This window comes from Pagrus major, chromosome 22 (genome assembly GCF_040436345.1).
Source record: "Pagrus major chromosome 22, Pma_NU_1.0".
Taxonomy (NCBI): domain Eukaryota; kingdom Metazoa; phylum Chordata; class Actinopteri; order Spariformes; family Sparidae; genus Pagrus; species Pagrus major.
The window spans coordinates 27,128,402-27,138,955 of NC_133236.1; the positions used below are offsets into that span (position 1 = coordinate 27,128,402).

General features: G+C 47.7%; 1 protein-coding gene across 1 annotated transcript; it reads right to left on the minus strand.

Annotated features, from left to right (window-relative positions):
• Window positions 1-593: 593 nt before the first annotated feature.
• Window positions 594-9,096, minus strand: ism2b (isthmin 2b). Its single transcript, XM_073492547.1, has 6 exons — window positions 8,914-9,096; window positions 4,758-5,009; window positions 3,485-3,818; window positions 1,495-1,632; window positions 1,307-1,375; window positions 594-1,190 (listed from the first exon to the last, which is right to left on the minus strand). Exons 1-6 carry the CDS (start codon window positions 9,016-9,018, stop codon window positions 673-675), a joined length of 1,416 nt encoding a protein of 471 aa, XP_073348648.1. The 5' UTR covers window positions 9,019-9,096; the 3' UTR covers window positions 594-672.
• Window positions 9,097-10,554: the final 1,458 nt, after the last annotated feature.

The following is a 10,554-nucleotide window of genomic DNA, read 5'->3' on the forward strand; positions in this document are numbered from 1 at the left end:
GCATCTTTTGGGTCTACAGATGTCCTGTCGTCTTGTTCACCTTAACACCTTTTGTAAAAAACCTGAAGGATTTTATATATTGTAGCAGCATAGTTGGGATATTCATCTGTTGGACTCTTCCCATGCATGTGTTTGTTTTAATCAGTATGACCAGCCCACATTCATACATTTCCTAAAGTAAAAACCTACGAGAAGCGTGATCACGATGTTTACCATATGTTGCTGTTGTCAATCACGAGCGCTCCAGGACACCATCAAAAAAAAAAAAGCCAGTAGGTAGACATCATGCTTACACGCACCCAGGAGAGCGAACTGAATATGAAGAGAGAGAGAGCTTGATGTCATGCCAGATGTGGAACAGATTGGCAAGCGATGGGAGAACACTGCGATTTTTTTTTTTTTTCCATTCTTGCAATTCAGTTCAGTTCAGCTGAGCCTGATGTCAGGACACTGTGCCGAATCCTAACTTGAGACAGCCACACTTCAGCATCGTATCTAAAACCCCACAAATCTCCCAATCACAAATGTGCATTTCCTCTCAGTCGATGCATGTTAATGCATGATGCATGGTTCAGATGTAATATGTCACGACTTTTAAGGTAGGCGGTCTCTTCAAATTAGGATTGGGCCCTCTGACTCTCTGAGTGAAGTGGTAGTTTTGGCTGTGCTCCCTCAGTACTCCCTGGCCTCTTCCAGTTCGTTCATGAACACGTCCTCGTGGGGGTTTTCTGGGCAGCTCAGTCCATTATTGGGTGGCCGCACCGCATGGAAGCGACTCCAGTCTCCCTTGCACAGGATCCAAGGGAGCACATCCACTTTGAAGTGCAGCTCGGGTGAGAACTCGGTGCTGATCAGGTTCGGCGTGCCTGCGCCTTTCCCGCGTGTGATCAGTCGCCCGCGTTCGCCGTAACAACAGTGCTGTGCTGCGAGAGTAGACGAGTCGCTGGAGAGCGCTGAGCGGATGCAGCTACGCGCCGACGGCTTGTAGATGTCCAGGCGCTCCTTCGGGCCGCTGGCGTCACGCCAACGGTACTCCCGGCCGTGAGTCTCGTCGTAGACGCTGACCACGGTGTACGCCACCTCAGAGGGGTACGAGCAGGGGCAGCTGGGCAGCTCGGATAAGACCTGATGGAGGTACCTCTGGAGGAACTCACTCTTACAGTTGAGCCACTTCTCACAGCTGTCCACATCTGTTGGAAGGAGGACAGAAAAAACACATGAAATTGTGTGTTACAGAAGAATGTATGCTACAGTCGTTTAAACTAATGAAAGCTTTACTGAAGACCTATCCATTAGCCGAGCTCACCTGTCCCAAATGGCTCCGTGCCATTCTCCATCTCGAAGGGGAAAGGCTCTACGACTGTGTTGACATCACCTGCAAAGAGAAGAGCGGTACATTAAAAAAACAGCTGGGAAAGTGGAACAAAAGCACCTCAACACTCTCTGGCTCCGCTTTGTTATTTTTTACTTCTTTAAATGGAAATAAAATCTCACCAGGACACGGCTCCAAGTCGCACTTTGAGGCTTCTGTCAGAGTGCAGGAGTAGCCACAGGACTTGGTCCTCTTCCTCTCACCGTGTCCACATGTCACCGAACAGGGAGACCAGGGTGTCCACTCATCTGTGTCCTTCTCTGTGGAGAGGAAAACAAAAATCAAACATAATGAGTGCCACAAACTCAGCCAAAGTGTTGAAAACTCTTTGCACTACTGTGAAAAATCCATCAGATTCTGGATTTAAGCACTAAACAGTCACAGGAGCTCCACGTCAGGCTTTCAGGAACACATTACAATTTACTAAATGCAACGTATTTAACAAGCTAAATTAGAAGCGGCTTCAAAGGCTTGATCGAGAAAAAAACCTGCAAACTCAACATAGCACTCTACAGTTTAGTGCTGCAGTGAACTCGGTGTGTACTTTAAGAGTCCAATCCAGAATAGGTTTTGAGAGTTTCTGGACTGTGTCAGTCCGTGTAAATGACAAACCTTTCCCAAGCAAAACCCCATATTCTTTTTAAGAAGGCTTCAGTAAAATTAGAGAGAGAGAGGCTGTGCTGTGGCTGTCCGCCTCCGCACCATGTTCCCTTGTGGTGTTAATAACACTGAAAACAAGTCATTCTTGATTAAAGGCGAGGTGGGTGCAGAAATACCAGCTTGGGTGTAGCGAGCACCCAATTTTACTTTGTGGGCGCTGCCAACTCGCCATGTGGCCATACGGGAATGAGGTCTCAGGAGAGTCTTAATTACAGAAGAAGCTAGGGCAGACATCCTTGATTTATGTTCACCGAGTCTTTAGATGTGACCACTTAATAGGCATTGTTGCCCTTTGCTGGCTTGTCTACATGCACAACGGTTAAACAGATAAAGTCTATATATTCACATGGCAGATTGGGGGAAAGGCTCGAGGGTAAAAAACGGGCCAGGTTTTCAGACACCTGTTGCAACATTTTTGAGATTGGAGTACAACAGCAGAGGTTTCCAATGCTTCAGATCAATCATGGATTGATTTGTATCTGTGGGAAATGTCTCTGAAGAAAGAAAGCTTTAGGCTGAGGCTGTGGTAAGACCATAACTGCACTCTGAGCTACAGTAGGACTCACACACAGTGGCCTACCCACTGCCCAGCCCATCAGACTTTTCTTTCTTTCTTTCTTTCTCTCCGTCTCTCTCTGTTTTCAATTTCCTCTCCCTTCATTCACCGTACACACCTTTCTCTTTCTCTCTCATTTACTATTTTTACCACTGAATAAGTGGTCTGTGTGCGCTGAGACACAACAGTTTTTTCCCACCAGAGGAAGGCAGAACTAAAAAGGGAGACAAGAGCTGTAAAAGTTATGCAGCGCCCCGAAAGCCCCCCGAAATTCTTGAACTGGCTCAAAAGGCCGAGCCGCAGAGGGCAGTGAGGGCCGCCAGGGTCTGGGGGGGGCCCACGGGGTCCCGGGGAAAGATGAAAGGGCGGGCCGAATGGCCCCTGTCATTCTGTGTTCCCAATCTGCCCTCTAATTGTCCACAAGCAGAGGGCTGTTTTGTCCCAGGGAACAGTGCCGGCCTCACGCTGCCATTAGCGAGCGCATCGGACCCATCTTCAAAAGGCAGGCCTCTGCGACCAGCACGACCAGTGTCGACTTCAAAGTGCTCGTAACCCACAATGTTCTGATGGTCGAGTGCTCATGCTGCCTCGCATGCTGGCATCGTTTGGGTCTCTCTGACTGTGAAGACAGTTATCATGCAGCCTTTTTAAGCCGCTCTGTTGTTCTCCCTCCATTGTCCTCTCTCACTCTCTGTCTCCGTCTCTCTGACAGATATTCCTGTTATCTCGATCTCTTTTTGATAAGTTTAGAAAAGATAAATTCAGTGGTTGTTTATGATACTCTCCATTCTTGACCCCCTCAGGATACATTTTGGTATTTTCTTTATGAAGTCAGATCTACATGAGCTGTCTGGCTGTGACAGCAGACAGCGAGCGTACCACTTGGCAAACCTTACCATAGTAGCTCTGCATCGGATCCCAGCCTTCGTTCCAGTGCGTATCCCAGTCTCCACCCACCCCGCTGGGTAAGGGCTCCTCGCTGCCATAATCCAGGGAGTAATCTTCCTCCTCCTCTTCCTCGCCAGTTTCCTCCGCGCCCGAGCGACTGTTGCTGTCCTCGCTGGAATCGGCGTCGGTGTAACTCCAGAAAAGGGGCCAGAAGAGCTTCTTGCCTCCGAGCCAGTCGACTGTGGAAGAGGGGGAGGAGGACGAGGACGGTAGCCAGTCTTTTTCCTTGGCAAGGTCCATCTCTACCTCCATCTGGGGGTCGTCCACCACCTCAATGGTTACCTGCGTCGAAAAAGAGAGAGTTTGTCAACGTCAAGTGACCTACGAACACATTCATCTACGTCACTGATACGATCTTGGACAGCAACAAGTCTGAAGTCGCCAACAAGCGCCTGAAGTGTCTGATGTTGCTGTGTTAACTCTGTTTGTTCTGGAGCGTCATCAAAAAAACTAAAGTACCTCCAATAGTTTTGTGCAGCTTTAGCGATCGAGTTACACGCTCCCCTCAAGAAATCAACTATCTCAAATGCGCAGAGAAGTTTTTCAACTAACGAACCGGCTCCCCGGATATAAATCAGCCAGCCAGACGTGAGCATGATCATTCAGCCAATCAAATGATCCTCTGAGGGGGAGAATGTGAGCATTTATTATGGGTAACTACTTCTCATTACCTCAATATGACTCATCCTAGATGCTACAGTACTTCCAAGGGCCCACTTCAGCTGATGTGAACACCAGGCAACAGGGAGACTATGGGGGGAAAAACCGTCTTTTTAACTTTTAACTGATGTGAGATTAATTTCACAGTCAGGAAAAGACTTATGATGATTGGAAATACGTTCTTTTGTCTTTCCTCGGTGTAAAGCCGGAGTACGGTGGGTCTGGTATGTACGCTACATGAAAACTCATCAGAAACTGTATCAGTCTTGGTGCTCGATGCAGACACAGACCAGTCTAACCACATCTTGGCTGCACTGACCAGAGCTGGAGAGGACGGCTGCCACGAGATAAGTCAAACAGAACAAACTTTTCGGGTCAATTTAGAGGGAGATGATGATGACTTAACGGCTCACACTTATGATTACAGAGCCCATTTTCGTTTTATTACACTTCAGTTAAAGAGTAGCCAAGAACGACGCAAGCCGGCCTCTCAGATTAGACTGAGACCGATATTCCTCACGCGGTTTAAAAAATCAAAGCATCTCCCCTCCTCAGACTCACCTGTATGTTGGGGTTCTGTGAGTTGATGTCAGCGTTGGCCAGGTCCGGGAAGTTCTTTAGATCCAGGATGAAGGGTTTCGTCTCCTCCTCGGGCTCCGGCTGCGGAAGAACACCGACCGAGCGGTGCTGGGGGTGCGACCATCTCCTCTGGTGGCTGTGGGGCTCAGGCAGGAGACTCTGGACCTGGTTCTGCTGCTCCAAAGCCTCGGGGACATACTGGACCCCGCCGCTGTGACTCGGGTGGCCATGAGCCTGTGATCACAAGTGAAGATGCAGGGTAAAGGAACAGTGATCTAGTGAAACGGCTCAAAAGATTAAATGACTAAAGGGAGGAAATGCCTTCGAGCTTGCATCAGCGCTGACTGCGGGCAGACATCACTTTTAATAATGTTAAGAACAAAGGGCAGCCGAGACAAGTGGACGTTTAAAAAAAGCCGGTGGCCACTTTAAGGCTAATGACAAATAAGGGCCTATCATTTATAATGGCTCATCGTCCAGGATAAAGACAATTAGTTCTCTGTTTCCAGGAAGAAACCTTGAAGCCACTTCGTAGCTTGGTTAGCAATTACAAAAAAGCCCCCTGAGGCATCCAACCAAGCAGCCAAGTGACCAACCAGCCTTCGTTCATTTCATTCTTTCTTTTTTTTTCCCACAACAGTCGTGGCATCCAGGCCGTGGACAAAGAGGGGCCTGTGCCAGAGAGATCCTCTTTTAGCTTTAATGAGAGGGCCTGGGAGGCGTGGGACCCCTGGGCTGGTTGCGAGCGTGTCTGAACCTGCTGTGCTGCCGCCACCACGGCCACCACTTAATTTGACCTCTCAGGTTTTACAGTTAGCGGGAAGAACAGGAGGAAACGTTGATCCCTCAGATTAATGGTGATTAACGGTGACACTGTAATGGTCGGGGGAACTGGCGATATATGTTCTGTATCTGGAATATGGTCACTGTAAATGGATTCTTCGGTCGGTCTGATCCTCCAGTGTGTTGCGTCTGTTTCATGTCTAATAGGACACGTATCTATTTCATGTCACGCACTGGTCAAAACCAGAATCCAAACCCCTCTAATGAACCCTCGTCTGCAATTCAATCGTGTCTATATCATCCTGAATATGCTAAATTGGCCCCAAACATACGATTGGACGGGACCTTGAGATTTGACCCGAGCCAGTTTGCGGTCCGCTCGGAGCAATCCGGTTGCAGTTCGAGGGGCTAAAGAGGAGAAGAAATGTCTGAATTAATGACCCAACGGTTGATGATTTATAGTTATGGCCTCCAGAACAGGGCGTACTTTTCACTGACTGCCTTGTGATTGTCCCATAAAGAAGTTATGTGGTCGGTCAGATTCGAGCATGTGAACACATTAGGCCTGTTTGGAGGAGAAGCCTGTCGAGCATGATGATGAATGATGGATGGAAGAGAAGTCAGGCCCTCCCCAGATATCTGTAAACTGGTGCTGACAAGTAGAGAACGTTTGTAGGGATATTCAGCCTTCCTCACTGTTTCTCACATTTTTTGCCAAGAAAACACAAAAACAGACTTATTCTAATGATGCTACTGAAAACAATCAGGAATAAAATCTTTCTACAGAGCGTTTAAACACATGTCAACGCATAAAATATTGCAAGTGGTGCTACGGTTTAATGGTCAATGTCTATTTGAGCATGTTTTTGGTCCATACACGAGTTTTATAAAGAGATATTGTTGTTTTCAGCACTACATAAAATATAAGCAGAGCTGGTTTAATTGATCATCAGAGAAATAATTGGCAGCTATTCTGATAATCATTATAATTTGAAGGTAAAAATAGAAAAAGAATCCCGAGATAAAGCCTTGAAATCGGGGATTTTGGGGGATTTTTGGACGGTTGCTCAGACACTTCGGACTACACCTAACGTCTGGCGTCCTGACTGAGTGTCTGACTGTCAGATCTGACAACATTCACTCATCCACACACACACATGCCCCGACACTCGCGCAGACACAGAAAGGTCCGGAGTCACGAGAGAGAGGCCACATACTTTCACACCCTCCTCATCTTGTCTTGTTACACATCTGGATCCTGTATTCTTTCACCCTGTATATCACTCTCCTCCTCCTCCTCCTCTCTTCCTCCCCCTCGTTCTCTCTGATCCTGCTCTCCTCCTCTCTGCAGTGGGGCTCTTCCGATCAAAGGCCCCGATGGCTGATGGCATGCGGCGTGTTGAAAAGGGAGACTGTCTATCTGGGTGCAGTGTGGAGGGGTGGTGGGGGGCCGGGACCTCGGCCTGGGTCTGGAGACCGCTCCTCTCTTCTCAGACTAACATTATGTCCTGCTTTCACTCGACTGAAAAGACCGGATCCGTTTGGGCGTACTGTCATTGCTACTGCTGGTGGTGACACACATTCAGGTTAGGGAGAGAGGGGGGGGGGTCAGGAGACTGGATGGGGGCAGCAGGGGATGGGGATGTTGGGGGGGGCAGGCTGGGAAGGCAGGCAGTGTGGCAGCCCTGATTTATGTGCCCGCAGATATCAAAGGCCCTCTGCACTTGGCTGTTTCCAAACCATTACAGAAGAACAATAAACTATGGACGCTCTTTGATCGCCATCTTTTTGCAAATGGAAAACGGGACAACAAATGCATGCCTGGTGGAATCGGGGTGAGGTCGCCGAGGTTGGGGAGAGGGGGGGGGGATACAAAACAGTCGGGGCAAACAGGTCCCGATATTTGGAAAAAGGGGCCACTTGAACACAAACCGCCCTCCTCCTCCTCCTCCTCCTCCTCCTCCCCCCTTTCTGCTTCGTCGCTGAGAGATGGGGGTAAAAACCAAAAACAGGAAATTCCACATTAACACAAAAACGAGCCAATGTAAACAATCAGATGAATGACACTTGACCCCCAGCTCCAGTGTGAGAGATGCCGAAGGGCTCGCCTTATTCTGGTTACATAAGCATCTCGTTACCGGGCACTCGCTTTAACTGAGCCTCTCCCTCCTCCTCCTCCTCCTCCTCCTCCTCGTTTCTGCCTTCCTCCGCTAATCTCTCCTCTCCATCCATCCACCACTTACGGACGCACACACCCAGCAGGTCACAGGCGGAGGTAACACTGTCAACCAACTGCAGCCTTTTTGGTGAATGAAAGATCACACAGGCCACAGTGAGATTTTTTTTTCTTCTTCTCACTAATCATTCCCTTCTCCTCTCCTCTCCCCTCCCTCTTTTTTTTTTTTTTTGCTTTGACATCAGACAGATGATGAGAGAGAGAGAGAGAGAGAGAGAGAGAGAGAGAGAGAGAGTCCCAATAGGGCATCCACGGGAGGCCACACATGAAGGAGAGTTCAAAAACTGAACCCTGACACAAACACACACAAACACACTTTGATATCCAAATACGTCCGTGCGTAACACAAACACTCCCGTACACACACACACACACACACACTGCACACTGCATGGTGTGTGTGAGGGGTTTGGATTTATTATAGCAGGGTGAGTGCCCGGTGATGGCAAACCTTACTATACATGGAGAGAGAAGTGCAACAACAGAGAGAGGCATGTGTCGCTGAGGAGACGCTGTCATGTCAGCTCCCTGACCTTTCTTTATTCTCATCTGTTCACGCACTTTTAACAGATCTCGTGTGTTTTAGTTCAGGAGTGAGCGCTTCTCTTGTCTGTGTTTGGGTGAGCTGCCCAGATAAATTCCGCACATTCCAAGTGTTTCATCGTGTTCAACTTTTTTTTTCCAATTTTATTGATAAAACCTGTAAAAGATTAACGTAGAATATGTGTTGGAAATATCAGAAATGACTATAATTGTGATTTTTCTTTACAATATTCACACAAAAGCTCCCTAATGTTAGCGTCTGTTGAACTGGGCCACTAATGAGCTCCGAATTTAGTTTATTTTCATTCACATTGCATTTTTTTCTACAAAAGTTTGAAGTTGCGTGTGATATTTGTGCGTTATTATAACAGAATATTACACTATAACAGCATTAGGGGACATTAATGACTGTATTTAGTGATGAATCCAACAGAACCACAAGCGGCTGGACATTTTGCACCGCAGCACTGTCTTATCATTTCACTGGAAGTCCGTTTTATCAGCTGCAGGTGTGATTTTAAGAGCTTTCTTTTAAAACCTGTCGCTTCAGAATCAAACACGTGAGGGTGAGCTTACCTTGTGTCCGACACTCTTGTGTCTGGTCGGAAAGCCTGTCCCCAAACTGAGCAAGGACCAAATCACAAGCAGCATCTGAAACCTCCACGCCGCCTCTTGACGCATCTTCTCGCTTCCCGCGAAGGTTCGTTAAAAAAAAGTTACTCTGGAGACTTTTCTGCGACTCTTCTCCCCCAAATCAGCTTTCTCCTTTTCTAAGAAGAAGCGATGTTCCGTGTGACAGCAGTTGGACTCAGGACAAATGTAGTTTTTTTAGGCCTCGTCGGTCTCGAAGTGTCGCACTTTATGAAGATGCGCACCAGCGTCCAGAGGTATCCCGCGCGCTATCCATATCTGGCACCGGCGCCTCGTGCAGCAACTGTCAGTCCGTGTGGCGGGTCGAGCTCAGCGCCTCTCTTCCCCATAAAAACCACAAGTTGGACGAGCTTTAAGTACCAGAAACGAGTCCAATAATACCCCACGCAGAATCTCCCCGTCCGCACCGGCGCTCCGCTTATTCGACTACTTTAAAACCGTGAGTCACTCCGTCGTGGGTGGGTGGGTGTTTTCTTCCAATACATTGACATCTGGAGTTCATAGCACGATGCGCGTTTTTTTTTTCTTTTTTCTTTTTTTGTTGCTATCTGTCTGATGCGTTAATCCATTATCCAGCTGAAGTTCATCCGCCGGTTCGAGGAGTGGATGTGTGTTTGTGTGCGCACAGCCCAGCCAACCGGTTTCGGTAAACTTGCCTTTTACGCACGCATTCAGAGGGTTGATGCTGTAGGAGTTGGGGGTGGGAAGCTTATTGCTCACAGCTGTGAGGAGGGAGGGAGGGAAGGAGGGAGGGAGGGAGGTGCAGTGGGCCACTGAGGTTCCTGATAAGGTACAAGGTTTAGTTTACATTGAACCTACAATAGGCTGCATACAGTACTGCAGGACGTGAAGTGGACATGTCCTCACTGAGGAAAAACTGATTTTTAAAAAAAGGGGAAATATTCCACCGATGCCCCTTGTTCCTACAATCTTTTTAAATCACATGTAATTTTCTTTAGGCTTGTTTTGCCGTTTTTCCAAACTCTGGAAACAAGTCATTATGTCATCCTGCTGGCACACTGCTCCACACAAAAAATACCATTTTCTAGACCGGAGTGAATGACAGGCCGGTGTGGAATGCAGTGTAATGGCAGGATGTCAGTGACTTATCAGTCAAAAAGGCTTACAAACATGTTTGTCATGAGCTTTTTACAGTTGTGACTCGCAGTCTGTGTCTGTGTGTGTGTGTGTGTGTGTGTGTGCCTGCCGTAAATAAACACAAAGCCGTTCCAGAGCTTGATACAAATAAAGTGATTTAATCAGCACTGTTTCCAGCAGCATGGTCAACAAACATCATGGCTTTTACAAACTCCTCCAAGTGGTTTATCTTCAACCCAAATACAATTCCAAGGGCAAAAAGCAAACTGATAAGCAAGTTTCCAAACGGTCACTGCAGGTCAGTCCGCAGGTATTTTTGCGGTAGGTAGGCTGGAAAAATCATCTCACGTTACTTCAAAGAGCTCAAAGCAACTCAAACACTTTTTTTTTTTTTTTTTTATCTCTCCTGACTTTAATTCCTCAGTTTCAGCGAGGGAAACCTGGCTGAGAGAAACAGACATGTTGCTG

Bases quoted from the DNA above. Each gene is read 5' to 3' on its own strand.
- ism2b (XM_073492547.1), bottom strand. From the start codon at position 9,018: ATGCGTCAAGAGGCGGCGTGGAGGTTTCAGATGCTGCTTGTGATTTGG. The intron at 3,819-4,757 runs GTGAGTCTGAGG...TTTTCGACGCAG, and splicing joins CACAGAACCCCAACATACAG to GTAACCATTGAGGTGGTGGA. The intron at 1,376-1,494 runs GTGAGATTTTAT...TTCTCTTTGCAG, and splicing joins CGACTTGGAGCCGTGTCCTG to GTGATGTCAACACAGTCGTA.